Genomic DNA, 24,411 nt, shown 5'->3' on the forward strand with positions numbered 1-24,411 from the left:
CCATGCTCCCAAACCCGGAATAAAAAATAAACTCCAGTACACTTACGGAATCTAAGTTTTAGTCTAGAACAATAAAAGAAATATCCCGGATAAGTTGTGAATGATTTTTTTTCGCAATGTACAGTATTAGGTTAGCGATGAGTCATTCTCAAAAGTGATTTATTATTTGTTTTTTTGGTTATTAGAGAAGAGTAATTTGGAATTATGTTTGAATAATTGAATATCAGTGTCGAACCTATACATGGGTCTGAAGTTTTTATTAAGCCCAACCTAAGATTTGGATTGAACTCTTGGAAGGTTTTTTTTTGTTTTTCTTTTTTTTGCTATTGGTAAATATACAAAAATTTAAAGGTGGCATTAAGATTAGGCATGCACAAACCGACCCGGCCCGGCGGGTTCATGAACCGGAACCGGGCCCGGAACCGGCGGGTTGAACCGGCAGAAGGGTTGAAGGGTCGGAAGGGCCGGTTCAGGTTCGGCAATATATTGAACCTGAACCGGCGGTTCAAAACCGGCGGTTCGGCGGTTCGAACCGCCGGTTCAAAGGGTTAAGTAGTGTTTCGTAGGTTAGGGGTTCGTAGGGTTCGCGTAGGGGTTTAGTATAGCCGTTGGAACCGGCGGTTCGCGGGGTAAACCGCCGGTTTGAGGGGTAAACCGCCGGTTCGGGAGCCGGTTTCTGACGGTTCTGGTAACTTTTCAGAGGCTAGGCCGTAGGGTAAGTGTGTAGGCCTGCAAAACCGGTCAGAAACCGCCGGTTTTCGGTCAGAAACCGGCGGTTTTCTGACGGAAACCGTGGACAACCCGCCGGTTTAGGGTTGAACCGCCATATGTTTTTGTATATGCAAAAACAATTACATAATTGTATTTGTATATACTCTAGTCGATGATGTATATTTCTCTATACGGCTAAATGAGGGAAACTTTTGACAATTCTACTATATTTGTTGATTGTTAGACGAAACTCAACATTTAAAGTTGAATTGCTAAAGGTGTCCTTAATTTAGTTATGTAGAAAGATCTTCTTCGCCGGTTAAGAGTATATATATAATACACTTATACGTTTAAGAACTTCAACATCGTTTCTTGTCATTTGTAATTAGTTCTTCACTAGTAGTCTCATTTGTATTTAAATTTTGTTTAAGACTTCAAGACCGCCATATGTTTTCAATTTGTAATTGTTGTAACTTGTAACGTGTAATTTGTAAACATGCAATTTCAATAAAATTGCAACTTTATCCGTATTTTTTTCAATTTTATTTATTCACATTTCATAAAAAAACAAACTTGAAAAGTGTAATGTAAGTTGATTAAAATTGAAAAGTTGAAAAATGCAAAAAAAAAAATAAAAATTCGTCGAACCGGCCCGGAACCGGCGGTTTTGAACCGCCCCGTAACCCGCCGGTTTTTTGAACCGGAACCGGAACCGCGGGGAGCTAGGCGGGCCGGTTCAGGTTCATACATTCCCCGACCCTTGAACCGCCGGTTCATGACCCTGAACCGGCGGTTTTCGACCCTTGTGCATGCCTAATTAAGATGGACTGAGAACTTTTGCCTTAAATTTAACTAAATGACAGTCTGCTATTAATTAATACCTGTTTTTTTTTGCAAAATGCATGGGGAAAATATAAATGAAGCCCAACTCGCTACTTTATTTTCAAACCCATGCATTATTCTATGCCAAACAAAGTGTCCATATTATCTTAAGTCCACTTTCTGTTTTTCTCTTTTGGGTAATGCGATTGATACTAGTGGATAGAATATTTGAATGGGGAATATAGAGAAAAAAGAAAATTTTAAAATTAATTAGACAATGACATATGAAGAAAGCTGCCATCGCCACTAAATCAAATGTATGTATACCCAGAACAGATGTGATGATCTTACTTGACGCCGCCAGCTTTTGCAGACAGATTTTCCCAGAGTGGATTCCACATCACTAGTAGTGTAGTGTAATATAATCGTATAAGTTGTAAATAAAATAATGTACATGAGTAATATGTTGTTTAACTATTCCATATTTTTCAAGGACAGACTAATAAGAATATAGTTCATACGAAAACTTCAAATTCGATGTTCAGACAGAACATTATTAGCAGATGGGTGCCGAGCCCAGTCAATGGGATAATTCTGAAATTTTAACCGAGGAAGTAACTGCCTTGTGAGTTTTTTACTGTATATTTTTATTTTATAATGAACCACAACTACTATGTGTGGATACTTCCTTCTGTGTGATAATCTAGAATGTTTGTTTAATAGTTTAGGCTCATTTTAGGTTTGTACAAATCCGAAGCCATGTTCAGATGATTTTGGTTTTAATTGTTCACGCTATGAATAAACTTATCTGAAAATAGGCTTCTTTTGTTTGATTTTCTCTTTGCTTTTAAAAGCAAAAACGATGAAGAAAAGTAAACTATTACTACTATTATGGAGTAGTATGATTATGAGTTACAAGAATAATTTTTTATTCAGCTTTAATAGGAAAGTTGTATGCAACATGAATAATAATGTGAAAGAAAAAACCTCACTTTAATTAAATTTATTAAAAATCTAAATTGTTTTTATAAAAAAAAAAAAGATGGCCTGAAAGTCGAATAAAAGTAACAAATAGTTTCTCAAACAATACTAGTTCGTTAAATCTCGTGCAGAAGTAGTCTGAAGATAGGAGGGGCGGAGAGAATACATGATAAAAGCCAACTGAAGTAAAATATTGAACTAAAATCGTATAACTGTACAAAGTAATTAACTTAAAATTCTTAGGTACAAAACTTTGCAACAACCGAGTTTAGTTCACCTGATCTATCTCAACGATATACTATGTTTTAGTACGACAATGAAATTCACATAACATGCACTGAGAAAATTACTACTCTCTCTGTTCCATAAAAATAGGGATTTTGAGAATGACACGAGTTTTAAAGCAAAATTTGTAAAGTAAGAGAGATGTAGGAAGGAAAAATTATTGAAAGTATTGTTAGTGTCTCGAATGAGACTCATCTCATAAGAGAGAAAAAACTTGTCTAGAATGGAAGATGACTATTTTTGTAGGACGGCCCGAAATGGAAACAGAAGACTATTTTTATGGGATGGAGGGAGTACTACTGAACTTAATGCCATACAAATATACGTGTAGTAACATGATTCATGATACGATATTTTGTAAGGTTAAGACAATACAAAGTGCGGATGCATCCACATTGCAAGAACATTAAAAAACACTTTCATCTCATGTTGCAAAAGTTCAAGAAAGTGAAGATGAAGCAAACTGTAGTTCAAATTTGGATTCTCAAACAACCTAACGTAAAAGGTAAAAGGGGGAAGCAAGGAAGAAGAAATTAGGACTTCTCATGTTTACCAAAGATGCCAAAGAGTAGATAAAACCAAGAACGCAAGGTGATACCTGTACAATTTCGAGCTGACCTAGCTCCAGATAGACGGGTTTCTAAATTGAGTAGCCATTGCCTCTGATAGAAATTTTACAAGGTTTTCCCTCTCAATTTCTTTCTCTCTCTTGAGCTCTAGATGCCGAACCTAAGTAGTGAGCTAGAAATATTAGAGATACCATCGCAAAAGACCAGTGTAACGTATCACAAAGAAGACATGCTAGTACATATAGACCAGAATCCAACCTGAACCGAGCCTTTTTGGGATACACCGGAGTCGGTGATGACAACAAGACATTTAATATCATGGTCGCTTGCATATTCGTACTGTTCAGTAAGGCTTGGATCACGCAAGGGGACAAACTCTGCCTGTACAACTTGCTTTCAGTAAGTATTATTTGTGCAGGAGAAATACCAAACAATCTTGCATAAAGATCAGATTACCGACCCTGATATTCTCCTCCCACAACTCGGCCACCAGTTCCATGCGCTCGAACAATAAACCACCCCCTCCTCTCGAACAGACAAGAACATTAATGCCTATTTCATTTCTGTTCATGTCAATGAGATAATCCCACATTCAGTAGATGCATTAAATAGGAACAGTCAGCAACAACAGTGGACCCATACAAGAAAAGATCATCACCTATGAGATTTATTATCTACAGAAGAGTGTAGCAAAATAGTTTCTAGTGCAATACTAGTTCCAACTGCACCGGGTGGACTTGATTTCTGGCAAAAAGAAACAATCATGAGCGGATTCCTGATTTCTGCTAGGAACAAGTACAGTGTCCAATGGGAACAAAAAAATGTGGACAGATACTACGTATTGCAACAATTAAAAAAAAGACAATTTGATATTTCTTCCTAAAACACTTTAGTGTGAAAACATAACTCGACAGAGATCTAGTACTAAACCAACAAACCAACCATACATGAGCCAGAACATATATTTAGGAGAGAGTCAAAACTGTTACATTGGTAGGGAGAGCAGCCCATAAACCAAAAATAAGTGGAACCTTTCCCCTATTTAATTTTATGCATTTCATTCTCTATTTGGCCCATTTCAAACAAAATGTTTTTCTGCTGAACAAAGTGTCACCTTTGACTGCCTAGCCTAAAATGGACACAGGATTACTCAGTATAATGAGTGGTCAAGTTATACTTTTTCAGTAAATTGCTGAAGCAAACGAAAGGGCAAAAATTGTTAGTGGTTTAATGCCTGAGTGAAAAAGAATTATACTATACGAGTTCCTTCTTCAGAGTCATACTCATATTCTTCATCAGTTCATCTTCAAATTGTCAAAAAATGAAACAAAAAAAAGAGCATGATCTCTGCCAAATCATATATCTATTCTCACCATAATCAAACCAAAGATGCAAGCATGGTAATATATACTTCAGAAAACCTACATATTCAGAATCAGTTGTTTGCTGAAGCAGGTAATCATAACGGCCACCAACAGCAAGCAGTGTTCCTTCTGTTAGTGCTACAGGATTGTTATCCTTTCTGAGATATATCTGCAGAAAGAAATTGAGTATCAAAGAAATGTTCCAGTATGTTTTAACAGCACGAGCTAAAGTGCTTCTGATCACCACCTCTAAGCAAGTAACAATTACTAAAGAACCTCAACAAGTTTAGATACAATTCCCGGTTCACGGAAGGCACATTTCTGTCTCTTTTTATTTGACTCTTCCAATTACAAAGAAAAAATAACGTGGTTGTGGACAGTTGTGGTTTAAGTTTTAACAGAGCGAACTAAGGCAGGACATCCAATATTCAGAAATAAAAACCCGAATTTTTGGCAGAGGAAACCTTGAGATCTTAGCCTTAAATGACAGAGAATGCGTATCTGACAGATATATTTTGGATAAGAACTTGTTCTAGTACCTGGAAATACAAGTTCCTATGATAATATTCAGTTGGTGGCATCAGTGCATCAACAAAGACATGCCTTTCAATCTTCCAAACTCTCAGGTAGTTGAAAAGTTCAGAAACCTCATCAAGTGCCTTGCGTATTGACTTATCTGCAATCATGATCTATCACAACTTCTGCTATTGGATGATTTCCAAAGATATAAATATCTATATACAAAAGTTTCAAACTGATGAAAAGATACCTGCAGGCAGGGCACCTCGTAGTCTTGGTAGTGCCTGTTCAGCAGTCCCACAGAACCTCAATCCCACAGTTTGTAATCTGTTTAAAGCATCATCAGAAAGATCAAGTTCCTGAAATAACAAAGAAAGAAAACATTCAAATCCTCATGATTCTTGAAGCAGACAACATGTTTTCCGCTCAAGGAAAATTTGACGATTGCTGGTATTGACATGTAAAATCATCACTATCGTCATTCTTGAAAGATTAATCAGTTCTTCAGATAAACTATCAGACTACAGAGTGATTAATCTGATGAATGGTTTTTTTTGTTTTTTAAGGTAGAATCATTTCATACCAATGCTTCCATTTATATAACACAGCTTAATCTCGACCAAGGAAAACATGATCTTCAGATGATAATCCTCCAAAGATTCCTAAACACTTATGTCGCTGAGCATTCTTTTTTATATTAGTTGAAAACGAATGTTATGAATCCTCACTCTTTACAGTTGATTACATTCCGTGACAGAATAAACATAGCTTAGAGACCGTAGCCAAACTCTCTTACTTAACACTAGTAAATCCAACAGAATAAGTGTGCAAATATTCATATAGAAAGAGCTAGCAGACCTGTCGAAGTTGCCGCCTTATAACTACCCATTTTGACTTCCTTTCAGAAGACTGAGGACGCAAGGAACCCAAAAGTGAGAGAAGCTGCGAACATATGAAACTATTAATTAATATGTTGTCAACAAGGCTTAATCATTGATATCGATCTAACCTCAGCAACTTTCTGTCTATTTTGAGGTTTGATTCCTGTCCAAGACCATATTGCCTCCAATATGTCAGCATGGTTTAGATGAATGTCACACGATTCTGAATTGAAAAAATGAGAAACAATGTCGACGGAAGCCTGTAATACAACAACAACAAAAAAAACAAAAAAAACATTAAGCTTTATATCTCATTGATCTCTGACATGCTCAAGGTTATTATCATTATGTTAATTTCATATTTTGGATATATTTATATGCCAAGTGTAGGACCTTTATGATCTCTGCCTCTGTCAATGCAGTTGCTCCTCCAACAATATCAAAATCTCCCTGTAAAATTATGATTTTAGCTAACAAGGGCATTGTTTCCTTTACCAAGTTCTACTGTGGAAATTTTATGTGCAAAACAAAACTGACCTGTAAGTACCGATTTGGAGGTGAATGGCCAATTGCTCTTCGGTATACATATGATATTTCGTACCTCCTGAAAAATGATTTCTGCAAGAGACTGAATATTGATTTCTCGAGGAAAGATCTCAGCTAGAATATCACCAGTGGAAGCAAATGATGAAAATACAAAGGAAAACATTAAGCTAAAATAAAAAGAAAACTACAGGGCACCTATTGGAAATGATTGAGATGAAAACATGTGAAATACATCTAAACCATGCATATAGTGCTTGTTTTAAAAGGGTCAACTGAAATGTAGAAATTAGTAAAGATTATAATCCACAATGTTATGCAAATGGTGAATGTAATGGAACAGAAGAAAATAAAGCAGAAAATCCTGCTATGATATTGCAACAGTCAATTTATGGAAGTTGTGAGAACAAAAAATAGAAACAAATTTAAAATGGGCCTTGTGGTCATTTTAAATGCATATCTCACTAAGTACTCGGCAGGAGTTGGTCATATTCTGGAAGAGAGCTAGTTACGACCCCTATAGAAACTAACCTGCTTTGCAACGACCCAATTCACAAAGGGATAGCGTAGCTCATGGCAAAACTCAATCATGTCTCCTCCATGGGATAACATTTTGACAGCACTCCTTTAGTAGTTCAACAAAGTTTCAGAAAAAGAAACATAAAAAGTAGTCATTATAAGCTTCTGGAGATGAAATTCAGATGCAAATGAAAATGAAGGGAATATTTTTTTTCTAAAGAATCATGCAGACAAAAAGTCGATGGTACCTATTTACTTGATGGCCATCTCCCAATATTCTCATTGGAAAGATCTCCAAATGCTTTGCACCATGCTGCCTGTAAACTTCTCTAACAATATCAACAACCAGATCACGGTTAGCAGTATCTACATCTGTGAAACAAGCTGTTGAGATATCATCTCGAATAGATTTCAGTCGTTCAACATTCTCATGCTTGTCCTTTGTCCTTAACTTATCCTCGTCAAAAATTGCAGACACAACTTTTTCGTATATACTTGAGTCTTCTGAAGAATGAATTGTCCTCAAAATATCTGCAAGTCCAGATAGAAAAAAGACTTAATTGGATAGTGAACAAGTGACATTATCATTTACCATAACCTGATTGTGAAGAAGTTAGAAAAGGGATATTCAAAGAAACAACTTCACTAGTAATAAAATTAAGGGTGTCTTTATGAAATTCAGGAACTAGGGCAGACACCTTGATAGCACCATGTTAAGCAGTGAAGTATAGAGACATGTAGAGACAAGAAGAATAGTATTTCTCATTCAGTTATTATACAAGAGACCTTATACACACACACACACGCACAAATAACATTTCTATTACAAATACGATGGTGAAATATTTAACAGTTTAGTTTCTCTTCTCTAATGAGATCGATTGCTTTTTTTATTAATTTCTTGTATAGGAAAAAAAAGGATCCTGTAAACATTTCAGCATGTATATAAGATATATAACTAGCCAAGTATAACTAATCAAGTAGTAAAGGGGAAGCAAATTATGTTAGAAGGTATAAAGGCGATAGTCATCTTTAATACACACAAATGCCTGTTCAATCTACAATTCTATATGTACTTCTATAATTCTCACATCGAAAATTGTATTAGCATCGGTTTAGAATCTTTTATCAAAATTCAGTAAGCGGGTATCAATCACTTACTATCTAACATTTCATACTCCATGTGAGGTGGAAAAGCATGCTTAAGAAGTTCCGTGGCTGAAGGCCGATCTGATGGACTTGGAGACATCAAGTGTCGAAGCAAGGTTGCCTGTTCTGGGAATTCTGTGACCCAGCTAGAAGGAAGCTGTCCTTTTAGTTTCAGATCAGAGAGCAAAACATGTCTCTCCATTGCTGTCTCGAAAGGATGCCATAGTTCAAAGAACATAACTCCTAAACTGTACATATCAGCCTATGATAGAGTGAAACAAGATGAGCACGGGTAGACAGTTTCTCAACAAAACACTAAAGTATATGAAACATATGAAATTAAAATTGACCTTCTCATCAATCTTCGGCCAGCCTTGCTCTATTTCAGGGGCAGTGTAGAAATATGTGCCAACTTGACCTGTACCATCAATTGATAATCCAACAGTTTCAGTCGCATCCACATCTTGGTCCAGTTGCTCAAACTTCAGAAATTTGGCTGAAATATAATACAAAAACACATGTAAAGAGACCCTGAAGGAAATCTAGACAGGCCAGGAATTTTCAAACTGAACATGGAGTTACATGGTAATAACATGTTTTGCCTGTCAGAGGACAATTATACTCCCTCAGTCCCACAAGAGTATGCACTCTTTCTTTTTTTAGTCCGTCCCACAAGAGTATGCACTTTCTAATTTTGGAAACTCTTTTATCTCTATTGAGGTAGGACTCATTCTCCACAAACAATACTTTAATTACATTTTCTCTCTATCTCTCTTACTTTACCAATTGTCATTAAAACTCGTGTCCAACCAAAAATGCATACTCTTATGGACCATATATTCACCTGATGTCACTTCATATTAATTGTTCTCCTAGGAAAGGGATATGCAATGACAACAAATGGGACAAGTAAATCCATGTAGGAGCAGGAAGTAAAAATTCCAAACAAACAACGCAAGGCTCCACATATGAAAAACATGCATATACATCACCCTAATGCAAGCAAATAATCATCCACGAAATAGAGATAATTGCGCTTAAATACACTAACTTGCACCAAATTCTGGTTTTACACATGAACTAAATTTTGGCTTTCAAATACATAAACTTTAAGTTGTTCTTAATTTTCACAAAGTTGTCAATTTCTGGAAAATTAAGCCATCGTGGCTAGCTGAACTGGAAAATTAATTGACAATTATGCGAAAACTAAAAACAATTGAAAGTTCGTCTATTTGGAGATAGAATCATTAGCTCAATACCAAACCATAATTTGGAGAAAATTCGCGTAGGCACACAGCAAAGTTCTATAACCATGCATGATCGGCCATGTACGCAAAACAGAATTCAGGTAAATACACATAGGAGCTCCAAAACCAAAGGAAAATAGTTTCACCAAGGCAATGTTAAGTTTGATCTTATAGGCATTACAAGTTTTTGAACGATTAATTCATATTTATTTTAAATTCCAAAATGAGCAAGAATCGACTCTTACCAAGGCCAAAGTCTCCAATTTTGATGTCATTTCGAGCATCAAAAAATATGTTATTAGGAGTCAAGTCGCGATGGATAATTCCTTGTCCATGGATATGTGCCAGGCCTTCCACAATTTGGCGAAACAAATGCCAAGCAAGTTCCTTATCAAAGTGATTATAGGATTCGAACTTTTGCCTCAGAGTCCTGAATCATATATGGAAAGTATAAGTTAGACATAACTGATTAGTGACTTAAAGAACCAAGAACTAACATGCTCAAATCTCTTGAGGTATGGGTAGTAAACTCCTTATTTCATGTTATTTTTGCACTAAAAGCATTTATGATCTTGATATCATGAACATCTATCTTTAGACAAGTGCAATCTGGATATCTGTAACTTCAAAACATAGTCAGTTTTTCACTCCATCACCTTAGAAAATGCTTCAGTTACACTTCTACCGTAGAGAGTAGAGACGACCAACAACTTGAGAAACATATATCTAAATTTTTAAGAAATGTAAATTAATTGGTGAATCAAGGGTTCTACAAGGAATTTTAGCAATGCTGAAGTTCAAAAAAACATGTATTTCTTGTTGATCTCAGTGGGAGCAGGAATGGATATAATATTAGCTACCTAGGGCAGTATTCCATCTGAATATAGAGGTAGGTTGACTCTAGCTTATTTTCATGTGCAAACTGTTCTGAAGAATCAGTTTCCTTGAAGCTGACACTGGAACTCACGCCCGTTGTAGAACCCCATGCAGGGCCTCCAAGGTTTCCAATTTCACCTGCTTCATACCAAGCCTGATAGAAAAAGAAAGTAAAGGACAAGAACATGTGTGTGTTTCATGAATTATACTAACTCAACAAGCAAACCGGCTTCAACATCCTATGCAAAATAAATACCCCCTCCATCCACCATTTAAAGAGCCTTTTGACTCGGCACATGTTTTAAGAAGTTGTTTAACTTTGTGAATAAAAGTAAAAGGAGAAAGTGAGTGGAATGTGGGACCCATTTTTAGTAGTATTACTTTTATAATGGATTTAGTGTAAAAAGTTAGTGGAATGTGGGGTCCGCATACTAAAAGCGGAATAAAGTAAATGGTTTATAAATCGTGGACATCCCAAAATGGCTCTTTAAATGGTGCACAGAGGGAGTATAAAAATGACTTCTCATACATTAATACCTGATAGTATCGTACGACATGCTGATGCTGCAATCTAGAAAGAGTAGCTACTTCCCTGCAAACCCATTCCACATAAGTGCAAAGAAATTAAAGTCAACAGTAGACATTAAAAATGACAAAAGAATTTAGAATTTCAATACGCCTATGAAATATGAATACAGACCGTAATATGCGGTCATTTACAGGCAGGATTTTGTCCTTTAATCGGATCTTCTTCACGGCATAATGCCTACCATCTAGCTTATTCTTGCATAACACCACGTGACCGAACCCACCATGTCCTGCCAGTGTACAAAAATAATTGCATAGTTAGTTGCACGGGGTATGAAAGTAGTATCAATAAATCAACTCAATGAAATCCAAAACTGAAGCTTTCACATGCAGTTATCATGTTAAAAGAAATGTTAATCATGCTTTGTATCTCCCATTTTCAGCGTTTCCAATTAATGTCCCCCACTAAGTTTTCCCTTCAAACACCATTGACGTTTAGATAGTTTGATTTATGTCCCACTTGACTTAATCTGGCGGGATAATGACTAGTCAGACCTACAGATTAGGTGGACTATAATTTAACTGTAGATTATTTCCACCTCAACACTAAATGATGGCATGTCAAGGAAAAAGGATTAAAAATTCCACTCATATTACACTCTAATTTTCAGAACAAAGTCCCGTCTCTCCATCTTGCCCGCCTCTTCTTCTTTCCACTCTGTTCGGATCACATCAAACCCTTCTCATCTCAGTCTCTTCAGCTCACAACAAATTACAGAAAATTATGACAAGGCAGAGGAGAAGAGAGAAGGATTTCTTTTCGTTCAGCAGGTGAGGTCAGAGGTGGAAAAGAAATCCATCTTAATAAAACTATTATCCACCTAATATGGGAAGCTGACTAATGATATGTTTCCAAATTATGTCAAGTGAGACAGAAATCGAACTTTTTCAAAAGTTGGGTCATAATCCTAGAAACTTTATATATCGAAAAACAAACAGGGTCATAATTCTAAATCCACAAGAAACAAGCAAAAGAAAATGTAAGCCAATATGCAAATCGTATACGCTGAAAATGTACTTGTTTACCAAGAGGTTGGAGCTCCTCAAAGTCATTTAAATAACGGGAATTTGGAACTGAAGAACTTTGGCCTCCTAAATCAGAAGCAGTTTTCCAAAAGCCGGATATTTTTGATGAGCTCTGTCACATGGAATTCAAGATAAGGAATAAGATCACTGACTAAATGGATACCAAACTAGCATGGTTCTGGTTCTAAATAAATGCTCAGTTACTAACAATATGCTTCCCAAACACACGATCAAAATTTTTGTCATAAGATGATGATGGTTTGATAGCCATATCTCGTACGTTTTCTGAAACAATCTGGAAAAGAACAAACGTATATGAAGTGAATGCAAACAAATATTTTATTACATATGTAAGACACAAGAAAATACACACCCCCAGATTGAGGAGCTCTGATGTAATTTCCGGTAAAGCATCAGCAAGTGCTCCTTTAGGAGCACAAGCAAGACGAAGTAAGTGGGCCTACAGGAAGGAAAAAACATGGTAAATGTAGGTTTTCGAAAAGGATGGACGAGTCAACGCAACAAAACTTACCAAGAGCAAGTCCCTCTGCATAGTCTGGAAAGATTGAAGTTGATTGGCGAACTCAGACTCAGACAACTCTGAATCACTATTTGAACTATCATTGTCAGTTTCTGATAGATTTCCTACTACAAACATATCCTGTAAACGAAATTGTTATTTCTTGAGAAAAGACAAGGGAGTGAGAAAAATAGAAAGGAGTTGATCGTAGATTATTAGCAAACTTATGCTAAAAAAACAGTCAAATGAAGGACTTAAAACTATTTGATCACAGGTTTAGCTGTGATTAAAAGTAAAAGGAGGAAAGGAGAAAAAAGAATTAAACCTTTACGTGGTTAATGGTACCATTTCCAACTGATTCATCAGAACCCAAATCAGTACTTTTTGTCTCATCTTCACTCTCTTCTTCAAGAGTACCTAATCTTAATGACTGATTATTTACATTCTCAGGCTTATAACTGTCCACCAACGGTAACTTCATAGACTTGTCTGATTGCTTGTCCAAAGTACCATTTCCCACTTTTGGACTGCCAATTGTATGAGAAGACACTACCTCACTGCTCTCTTCCATTTCTAGGTTCCATTGCCACAACTCTCCAGAACCACTGAAAAGATCTAAATGGCTAAAGACAAAAGGTCCTCTAGAAGAACAGGTCATGCCACTTCTGACAGTACCCTCCTTTGTCGGGAGCTGGCAACTCTTATCAGTACCATCGTAGACAACCTAAAGAAGAACCAATCAAGATAATGAGGATCTCTTGACTCTAGTCAGATAAAGTATTTCAATCAAAGCATGATTTACAAATTTCTTAAAAATCCCAAATCATATTCTAGAGCTATTTAATGCTACAAAATTTCAAAAAAGTTTGGTCATAATGTTGCAGGTATAATTAAACCTATTAGTAGTTCAAAAGTATTAGTATTAAATAGAAAGATATCCTTTACGTAGAAGTAGAACTAATATCAATTTTATGAGGTTGGTTATTTTTACAAAAATCATAGAATCTTATCCCGAGTCCCTTTTAGTCATTCTAAGCATTCTTCCATCAAGCCAGTGGAAAATTTATCTACTCCATACATCTTGCCTTGACACAATCCATGAGTTTCAAGGTTCCTATCTCCCCACGTCTCATATTACTAATTATCTTATCACTGTGGCATCATTGGATAACAATACTGCAACTTGCTCAGGAAATGAGCTTGAAACTGAAATCTCAGAAAGATATTGTTCATACAGATTCACGAGTCTGCTCTTGAGGAAGAACTTCAGACAAGAATTCTTGCGCAGCTTCCACTAAATTGTAAATCATCACGCGCCCTTCTCGAGCATTAGAATTAGCCTGCAGTATGTAGCCACAAGATGGTCATGATTAAATAAAATAAAAAAAGAGAAAGGGAACATCAAGATTTTACAGGAAATGTGTAAAAAGAAGTGCAAGGAGGGGAATCAGGTCAATAGATTAATAATACATATGTGATGCACATAACTGAACTCTATCAATTAGTCAACTTCGAAGCATAAGTTTACAAGCTGAATCTAACATTCAGATTCAGAGATACTTCAAAGATGCTTCAAGCTAAAAGAAGACAACAGTCTAATTTGAAAATTTAGATGAGCGCCTCCTGCACTTAACAAGAGCCGACAAGATAGAGGATTTAGATATGGAGTACAAAGAGAAAGATAAGCTCTTTGTGACTACCATTTGTATCATTTCACAGGTTAAAAATAAGAACTCACAGAAGTTACCGATAGACAGTTAGAGCACTTGCAAGAAGTTGAGTCTTCTTGAATATATGGCTATCACTAAGGCCCTACCTGATCATAAAGTAGAGATAAAAGATTATCAGCATCAGTTTTTGATAAGCCTTTCTCTGGTATTATCTGCAGCTTTGGGCATTTGTATGGATAACCTGGTAAACATCTGCGCCAAGAACATAAACTTAGTAAAAATTTTGAAACAAGCACCTTTAGATGAAAATGAGAATTGGTACAAACCTCACAGAGAGCTGGACACAAACATCAGAATCCTCATATCCGGTATCCTTTGAGTATGGCCTACAGTGTCATTCAATAAAAACTCGACAAAAGAGAGAACGGAGCCTGGGATTTAAAGTCAATAAATTATCACAAATCTGGAACCTGAGCTTGATGTTGATACGAGGAGGTGATTCAGAAGCAACTATGCAATCTTCCTGAAATATGGCACACCTGCAAAGCGAGGCATGAACTTACTCGTAAAGTAGAATATCATAGATTGAAGTTCGTTAATCATCACAGAATTTCAGAAAGAGTCTAAGTTTTTGAACAATTAAACTCCTGGAACAATAACCATGAATTCAAACAGGATAGAGCAACAGGAAACAAAGTCATTATCTATATCATGTGGTTCAAAGACAGACCAATATTAGGAGTAAGTTTCACCAAACAAATCCAGTTTTCAACTCAAATTGAATTCAACTTTTGAGAAATTTCCTATCATGGATGGTGAGTTTTTAAGTATAAGATTGATAGTATGATTAGAATAACAAGATTGTTCTTTTCTCGAAAATCAAAGACAAGCAGCAAATGAAGCTATTTTTAGATAATTTCATTCATAGCTTGAACAACTCAAACCAAAATAATCTCAACATTTTCAATATGAGGCTGATTAATACAACCCTCAGACAATCTCAAACTATTGAACAAACATTCTAGATCATATCTACACATAGTAGTTCTCGTTCACTATAACAATAAAAGCCTAAATAAAATAAGAAGAGAAACTCACAAAGCAGTTACTTCCTCGGTCAAAATTTCAGAATTATCGGCTACAGTGGAATGATGGTCCTTCGACTGGGCTCGGCGGACCCCGCCACTCCGCTTCTTCTTCTTCTTCGAGCCACCCATCCGCAAATAATGTTTTGCCTCAAATCGAATTTGAGGTGTTTCAGAGTAATTAGTAGTATTAGGTTCCCGGAAAATCTGAGGTCCGTTTCAAATTTGAAATGATGCTCGGAATTCGGAGAGAAGAGTGAAGAGAATAGTTGAAGGTGGAGATAGAAACCGGCGGCGTCTGAGTAAGATCATCACATCTGTTTTGTGTACATATACATTTGATTCAGTGAAGGTGGACAGTAGCGATGGCGGCTTTCTTCATACTACTCCATTCTCTAAATAATTTTAAAATTTCTTTTTTTTTTCTTTTTATTAGATATGTTATCCCAAGTCAAAGTCAAATCTCTATCTTGAGTTTGAAGTCGAACCCAAGCTTTTCTAGAACTGGGCTAAAGATATTATTGACACATGGTTGGGCTTAGAATAAATATATGGGTTTGAAAGTAGTGAGTTGGGCTTTATTTATATTTTTCCCATGTATTTTGCAAAATAAACCAGTGTATTGGCCTAGCGAGCATTTAGTTATGGCCTAAAGTCTCGAGTTCCAGCCCACCATGACGCTAACCTTTAAATTAATTTACGTGTAGTTTCCAATCAAAAACAAAAAAATTAATAGCAATATAAGAAAGAAATATATAAGTTCTATAGCTCAATCATAATCTGAGGTTGGGCTTCAGAAAAACTTCAAACCCATATATATAGATGCGAGCACCCTAAACTCATAACACAAGCTGACAAGTTAAAATAAAATAATTAAATAAATGACTTGAGAAGGAGTGATGCTAGATAATTATATTATAAATTAATAAATTTAGGCAATAATTAATAAATAAAAAATAAATTGTAATTATTGAATAGTTTAATTACTTATATAACCTATGCTTCATTTGTCCGTCCTCAATGTTAGAGGTCCCCAAACCGAACCGGCGGTTCGGAACCGGAACCGTCAGCGGCGGTTCGAACCGTGACCGGAACCGCCGGTTCCAACGAGCCGGTTCAGGTTCAATTTTTGCGCGAACCGTAACCGGTGGTTCGGCGGTTCACGACAACTTTTCAGGACTATTTCTGACCTACCCCTAGCCTTTGCAGAAACCGCCGGTTTTCGTCAGAAAACCGTTGACGAAACCGGCGGTTTATACCAAAAAACCGGCTGTTCCGGCGGTAAACCGGCAGTTCCGCCGTTGTTTTCAAAAATTTGAAATTTTGAATCCATCGAAAAACCGTCGGTTTCCACCGAAAACCGGTGGTTCCTCCGTTTTTTTCAAAATTTGGTTTTTTTTAAATTTAATCACAATTTTCCCCTATAAATACCCCCCTCCTCTTCATTTCTACTCACCCCATTCTTGTGTTAATAAGAATTTCTCGTCTCAATCTCAATTTCTCTATTCTCCATCCTCATTCTCTCAAGTTGTTTACGTTATTTGCGCTCATAATTTACTCACGTTGTTCACGTTATCATCTTCACACAATCACACTACTCTCTATTCTCCACTTTCAATTTCCATAAATATCATGTCTTCATCTCGTCGTGGTGGTGATCGGAGCAAGGGAATTGCCCAAGATCAAAGTGATACTCGTCGTCGACGTGCCCCTACTAGAGCACAAGTTGCGGAGGATGTGGGAAGGTGAGCCGCTCTTCGAGCACAAGTAAGTTCTAATATGTTTTTGCTTTTTGTTAATTCATTTTTATTAAATTCATAATTTCATTTTTCAACATCTATGTGTCTATGTATTTTATTTTTGTGTTAGTATTTTTACTTAGTTGTATAATTTTCGTAGGAGGAAGAAGATCGAAATGCGGCCTTGTTACTTGCCCTCGCCGACGACGACCAACAAGGGGTGCATTCGCATTCGGCTTCGCGTTTCGAGTACGATGTGAATCTATCGTCGGACGAAGGCGATGATGGATCGCATCAATTCCCCCCTTCTAGCACCGACCAAGTTGGCGAAAATGATGAGGAGGTCGATGCTCCTCCTTCCGCAGGACGACAAAAGAAGAAGATGCCTCCTAAGTTGAAATTTGATATCTTCACCAAACATTACAAGAAGGTCCCGGTGGTAATTTCAAATCCTAATGATCCGACCACTACCGTGGAGACAAGTGAGTTCAAAGCATACTGCAACTATTGCGATAAAGTCTATCCATTTGGAACCGGTGGAGGATATGGTACTCTCCATCGCCATTTGAAGACAAAACACCCCGTGGAATATGGGCATACTAAGTCCCAAAGCCAAATAAACTTCCCCGCCGCCTCATCGTCTCAAACAGGTACGCCTCTATTTAAATATGATCCCAAAAATGTTATCGATGCCATGGTAAGATGGGCGGCAATGAAACATTTGTCGTTCAATTTTTTAAATGACAAAAAATATGAAGTTACTATGCAAACCGCTTTTAATGTTGCAACAAAAAGAATTCCCCCCTCAACTGCTCAAAGATCTAACAACCGGCAGTTTTTTTGATAAAAAAAGAGAGGTTGGAAAATTTCTATCCAACTTGGGGCACAAAGTTAATATTTGCTCCGATGTGTGGACGGATTCTTTCCAACGAAATTCTTACATGGGAATTTCATGTCATTTTATAGACAATAGTTGGTCTTTAAATAAACGTTTGATTGGTTTTAGACAATTTCCTTCACCACACACCGCACAAGCAATTGTATCTTTAATTATTCAAGTTTTGAATGATTATGAGTTATGCAACAAGATATTTTCGGTTGGTTTTGATAACACAACTGCTAACACCGCAAGTATACCCGATTTAATTGCGGCTTGCTCCCCGGTGATAAGTGGTAAGTATTTTCACCAACGATGTATTTGTCATATATTAAATTTATGTGTACAAGATGCTTTGTCATTATGTCAAAGACATATTCAACCTATTACAACAGTTGTATCCTTGATCCACTGGAAGCCTCAAATTGGCAAGCCGTGGAAGAAGTATTGCCACTCGAAGAAAATAAGGTACACAACTTTTACTTTAGACGTGTCTACTAGATGGAACTCTACATATGATATGTTGCATTCTACATTAGAGCATATAGAATATAGAATATTTGGTTGACTTTTATAGAACTTTCCATGTTGATGATTTATATCTAACCTCTTCTTGTTGGGATCAAAGCATGAGCTTATTTAAATTATTCAAAGGTTTTCGAAATGCCACCGTTGAGTTATCGGGTGTGTATTATTGCACATCCGTTCGTGTTTTAGAACATTGCATGTACATATCACTTGGTTTTAAAACTGCAACGAAAAATTCCACAAACAATCTTGAGTTAATGTGTGTTTTATATTACATGGTTGAAAAATGGCTCAAGTATTTCAATGAGATCCCAACGGTTTTTTTGCTTGCCAAAGTTTTGGATCCAAAGTGGAAACTAGTTGGTACTTTAAAAATTTTAGAATTTTATTACAACAATTTGGCTTCTATTGATCTTGAACCACTACGAGCTTTGAAAAATGACGAGGACGACAACTACATGAACCTAGCCCAAACATTCCAAATAAACCTCCCCCACCTCCCAACCCTCCAAAGAAGTTTTGAGTTCGACTTGCGGGCTCTCTTTCACGATTACGAAGCCAAGTACAGCAGTACCCACCAAGTGAGACCTAGACCCCCCGTCAAACACATAACTTTGGCTTCTTCCAAGTTGATGACCCCGACGCCCAATCCCAATTGGTGGACCTATACGGCTTCAGCAGCGGAGGAAGGACGGCAAATTCGGCAAGTGAGTTAGATTTATATTTTGACTCACACTTTTCATTCAATAAGGAAGAAGGAGGTCCCATTCCCCAACAAATCGACGTCCTAGATTGGTGGGGATCACACGAGAAAGATTTTTCCATCCTTGCATCAATAGCCAAGGAGATCTTTTCGGTTCCGGCTTCCACTGTTGCCGTCGAGTCCGCCTTTAGTGTTGAAGGCAATGTCTTGGACGACATAAGAAGTAGACTCACCGGGCAAAACATGGAAACCACTATGTTATTTGATGATTGGTGCTCCGCCGAAATTAGAGACCAAGAACCGGATTGGGACAATCAAGTAGTACAACCCGACCAAGACTACTTCCCCGACGAAGAAGAGTACGAGTCAATTCCTCCGATCAAGCCAAATATGTAAGCAAGGTAAGAGAACTACGTAGACTTTGATTCCAAAATGCAATTGAGCATTGAGGATACGTAGACATCTCAACTTAAATTTTAAATTTAAGTTGAGCTCAAGTCCTTTTCCTTTATTTCTCTTTTCTCCCCTTTGTTTCGAATATTTAATATGTAAATTGTAATCAAGACTTTAAGTCTTTTGTAATTTAGAATTTTTAAGTTGTGAGTTGTAATTTGTAATTTGTAATTTTTAAGTTGTAATTTGTAATTTTAAAGTTGTAATTTGTAATTTTGAAGTTGTAATTTTTATCAATAAAATTGCATTTGTACATCGCTTTATTCTAATTTTATTTATGCAAATATATTTACATTTTTTACTTGAATTACAAATTTACAATGTATAAAAAAAATGAACCGCCGAACCGGACGAACCTGCCCGGAACCGGATATGCACCGACGGTTCCTGCGGTTCACGTGAACCGGCGGTTCACGTGAACCGGCGGTTCACGGTTCACGAACCGGAACCGCCGAACCTTGGCCGGGCCGGTTCAGGTTCACTCATTTCTTGAACCGGAACCGGCGGTTCCGGTTCGTGAACCGTGAACCGCCGATTCCCAAACCGTGGTGACGTCTACCCAATGTCGTCTCCATCTTCCTGAAGAGTGTCTAAGGTCTCAAAAAAGTTTTACTATTTGTTACGCTTTCTTCATCTTTTCATCCTTTTCGTCCATTTCTTTTTATATATCTAGTGTCGTTTTCGAAAATATTATTGAATATTTTAATTGCATTATTTGTTCTTAAATAGAAAAGAATATTCCCATTACCCACCATCCTTAAAAAGTAGTACTTCCTATGTTTCATAGTAACAAAATCATTTTGCAATTTTGGTACGTTCCGTTCCATAGTAATAGAGTCATTTCATTTTTTTAGTAAAAGTCAACACATTTCTCACCACCTACTTCACTCTCTTACTTTATTTTCTCTTCATCTCTCTACCTTTTTCAATTTCACTTTATTTTCCCTTAGTTAACTCACCTAATACAATTTTCTTAATCTCCATGCCGAAAAAAAAACGCATCCATTACTATGGAACGGAGGGAGTATGGATATTGTTTTATTAGTCCATCCATAAAACTAGTACTATAAACTTTCGAAATTTAGAATAGTTTACCACTACACGTCATTTTATTTACTTTATTCCATTCCATTACTATGGAACGGAGGGGGTATGAATATTGTTTTATTAGTCCATCCATAAAACTAGTACTATAAACTTTCTAAATTTAGAATAGTTTACCACTGCACGTCATTTTATTTACTTTATACCATTAGACTACACTACTAATGACATAAAATTCACTATCATCTAACATTACTTACACTACCATTTATCTTTCCCTTTCGATCTCTTATTTTATCAACATTAATACTCCATTAACCATTTTAATTGGTAGGTGGAATACAAGAGTTAAGTCAATTGTTAAAATAAAAATATTACTTCTCTATTCCGTTATAATATAAATATAACATTTGGATACAAAATTTAAGAAAATTATGTTAAGTAGAAACAGATAATAATAGGAAACGTAATAAAGAATAGAGAAAATTAAAGAAAAAACGAAAAAAGAAACAACTCATCGATAATAGGCACTATAATGAAACAAAGAAAATGTTCCATAATGTACAAAAGAAAAATTAGTGCTCATTTCAAAACAAAACAAAACAAATCAAAATTTAGTAATCAATTTAATACCAATACTATAGTCTAATAAACATTCCACAAGAAATCAAATTAATTAACTGAATGATGAACTGGTGAATAGTTTAAGAAACTTCAATATATTATGACCAAAATAAATTACTTCGTGATGAATATAAAACTACGGCTTATATAAATTGACAGCTAACTCTGCGACCATCAAAAGTAGTTTCATTGAAACTTGCATAATGAAAAAGGTTGGGAACATAAATGGAAAGGTCTATATTAAAGATAGTGCATTTGCAATCATTGCAGTATCGGAAAGAAAACACTAATGATGGCACAAAACTTTTCTACTATCAAAAAATCCACAAACTAGGCTTCACTTTTGAGTACGGAGTTCATCAAAATCTAAAAGGATCCACCGCTGCAAAATAAGCAAATAACAAATTCGAGTAAATATAAATGAAAATAGTACTCCAATGTCCACTAACAATAGTCTTAGCTAGGCCTCTCCACTACCACGACTATCGACGACTACCAATAGTCGTGGTAGTGAGTTTTAATGTGAAATTAACAAAGTAGAAAAGAGACAAATAAATTTGGAGTATTCTTAGTTCGATTTAGGTCAATATAAATGAAAATAATACCCTTCGGTAGTAAATGGCACTATAAGGTAAATTGGATAAATATGAGGGAAGAAAAAGTAACAAGTATTCTTAGTTAACAGTGGAAACTGGAAAAATAGGCTGTGGGGGGGAGTGGAAAAGAGAGGCTAAGAGAAATGGAAAGGGACTACTTTTTTTTTAGATGGAATAAAGAGACTATTGGTTAAGGGTGGGGCAAAAGTAGAAGATTAGCCCACATGTAGTGAATCTTTTGTAAAACTTTTTCTAATGTGTATGTTTCCATTTGTGAAGGAGGATTGAATATATGGCAATCTGTGGATGAAAATCTAGGTTAACGTAGGGCAGATACTTTGATTTATAAGTGTCTGCCCATTTGAATCTTAATGATTGGTGGTTTGCATGGTTTGCACAATATTAAACCAATACACAACCTAATCATCAAAATTTGTAGAAGGTAAGGGTTGACAGGTGAAGGTAACAGTGGTGGACTTATAAGTAGCAAATTCTTATTGAATCTCTTCACATTAGACCAAATTCCTGCGATACATTCCGTTGCTACACAAATTCAACCAAAACAAGCTGTAATAAATGCAGTATAATTTCATTTCATCAAAGCAAAATCCATAAATCCAGATTCTTAGCATCAAACTAGACAAGCTAAGAATTAAGTTTCGCACCTTAGATGTTGCTAGGATACATCATCACCCTCACTCTTGCACCCTGTTTCACAAACAAAATTATGAATCATTACAATTCAGGAGTCCAGTCATCAACCTAAACAGCAAAAATACTTAAATTGACAGGTAAACTCACCATTGATTTAGGGGGGAGATTGGACTTGAACTTGGCGCGGACAACACCGCTGTTACCATGCGGCCGGGTAACCTTTCCCCAAATGCAACGGTAGTGGGACCCGTTTTTCTTCACCTTGGCCTTGTAAATGTACGCCATGCGCTTCCCGAGGTACCACGCCACTTCCTCTTGAGTGTTGGTGCCCTCGATCTGAATCAAGGAAGTGTTTGGGTACTGATTCGACTTCGACCTATAATTCACGCAATACACACACTGAATCAATTATTTCTCTCTATTAACACATCAAACAAACACAAAATACACACATGGAATCAATTATTTCTCTATATTAACACATCAAACAAACACTGATTCGACTTCGACCTATGATTCACGCAATACACACACTGAATCAAGTATTTCTCTCTATTAACACAGCAAACAAACACAAAATACACACACGGCATCAATTCTTTCTCTCTATTAACACATCAAACAAACACAAATGTAGCTTGTTTGAGTACTAATTCAACTTCGACCAATAATTCACGCAATACACACTGAATCAATTATTTTTATCTATTAACACATCAAACAAACACAAAATACACACACGGCATCAATTATTTCTCTCTATTAACACATCAAACAAACACAAAATACACACACGGCATCAATTATTTCTCTCTATTAACACATCAAACAAACACAAATGTAGCATGTTTGGGTACTGATTCGACTTCAACCTATAATTCACGCAATACACAGAATGAATCAATTAAGTCTCTCGATTAACACATCAACCAAACGCAATTGTAGCTTGTTTGTTACCTCTTGTATCCCAAAATAGTGCCGCGGACGTAGAGCCTGCGTAGAAACGATCCAAACAAGAAGAAAAGATTAGGCACTAAAAATAAAATTGAGCGATAAATCGGTGTTGGATTCACACGGAATCTGGCAAAAATGAGTCGGATTAAGGGAGAACCTGACGCGCTCCCCCTGACGGCCTTTCACCATTGTCGCTGTGTGAAAGCAAGCTTCGGCCGACGGCTGCGGAGAGAGAAGAGTCGAAATGCTGAGAGAGAGTGGCGGAAAACCTAGATTGAGGGTTTATATGTAGCTTCGTCAGAAATGGTTTGCAGCTTCATTTTGCACAATAGCTTATTTGGGGCTGATCGAGTAAAAGCCCGTTGATATAGTACAGCAGTACATTTTTATGAATAATATTGTGATAGGCCCATTACTACTATTTTATTAATTTTAATGGACGATAACTTTCAATCACAAGTAGCTCTCTATGGAATTGGAATTAATAAGATACAATTATAAATTATTTATTTAATAAAAATAAAGTAGTAATTGTAGTATGAAATTGAATATGAAGGAATTGCATATAAATCACACATACTTCACATAGACCCTCAGTATATGTACACAATATACACACTACATGCACTTATACACACAATTTAGTGCACATACATATACATATACGCATAGAACACTACATGCACTTATACACGCAATGCACTGAACAATACATACATTGCCCACCCAACACATATTTCACACACAAATAACAATACCAGACTACACATATTGTATAGGCACCAAATATTTTATTTGTTTTCTCTTTTTTTATATTTTTTTACTATAGTTTCTACTTTTTATTTTCGTTTTGTTTATTTATATATTTGTCTTTCTATTTTTAT

General features: G+C 36.3%; 2 protein-coding genes across 7 annotated transcripts; both read right to left on the minus strand.

The window, feature by feature from the left end:
• Positions 1 to 2,684: 2,684 nt before the first annotated feature.
• On the minus strand, positions 2,685 to 15,730 carry LOC121790208 (eIF-2-alpha kinase GCN2). 6 transcript variants are annotated; one of them, XM_042188474.1, is made up of 29 exons: positions 15,369 to 15,730; positions 14,741 to 14,809; positions 14,597 to 14,656; positions 14,417 to 14,522; positions 13,836 to 13,940; positions 12,926 to 13,324; positions 12,613 to 12,741; positions 12,454 to 12,540; positions 12,289 to 12,375; positions 12,081 to 12,192; positions 11,167 to 11,284; positions 11,004 to 11,058; positions 10,451 to 10,620; positions 9,836 to 10,020; positions 8,694 to 8,839; positions 8,356 to 8,605; positions 7,443 to 7,725; positions 7,207 to 7,300; positions 6,670 to 6,750; positions 6,526 to 6,582; positions 6,261 to 6,392; positions 6,110 to 6,193; positions 5,502 to 5,610; positions 5,272 to 5,408; positions 4,794 to 4,901; positions 4,027 to 4,112; positions 3,829 to 3,931; positions 3,627 to 3,749; positions 2,685 to 3,528 (listed from the first exon to the last, which is right to left on the minus strand). In XM_042188474.1, the coding sequence occupies exons 1-29, from the start codon at positions 15,485 to 15,487 to the stop codon at positions 3,418 to 3,420; spliced, it is 3,705 nt and encodes a 1,234-aa protein (XP_042044408.1). In that variant the 5' UTR covers positions 15,488 to 15,730; the 3' UTR covers positions 2,685 to 3,417. The 6 variants fall into 6 exon arrangements, with proteins under 6 accessions (XP_042044408.1, XP_042044416.1, XP_042044423.1 ...); XM_042188482.1 differs by lacking the exon at positions 12,289 to 12,375; XM_042188489.1 differs by lacking the exons at positions 14,741 to 14,809; positions 15,369 to 15,730 and adding an exon at positions 14,339 to 14,416 and having other exon boundaries at positions 14,512 to 14,522.
• Positions 15,731 to 21,489: 5,759 nt separating this feature from the next.
• On the minus strand, positions 21,490 to 23,866 carry LOC121762110 (60S ribosomal protein L35a-3-like). The gene is made up of 5 exons (XM_042157883.1): positions 23,685 to 23,866; positions 23,531 to 23,566; positions 22,721 to 22,949; positions 22,585 to 22,627; positions 21,490 to 21,705 (listed from the first exon to the last, which is right to left on the minus strand). The coding sequence occupies exons 1-4, from the start codon at positions 23,714 to 23,716 to the stop codon at positions 22,586 to 22,588; spliced, it is 339 nt and encodes a 112-aa protein (XP_042013817.1). The 5' UTR covers positions 23,717 to 23,866; the 3' UTR covers positions 21,490 to 21,705; position 22,585.
• Positions 23,867 to 24,411: the final 545 nt, after the last annotated feature.

The sequence above is a fragment of the Salvia splendens genome, chromosome 2 (genome assembly GCF_004379255.2).
Source record: "Salvia splendens isolate huo1 chromosome 2, SspV2, whole genome shotgun sequence".
NCBI lineage: Eukaryota > Viridiplantae > Streptophyta > Magnoliopsida > Lamiales > Lamiaceae > Salvia > Salvia splendens.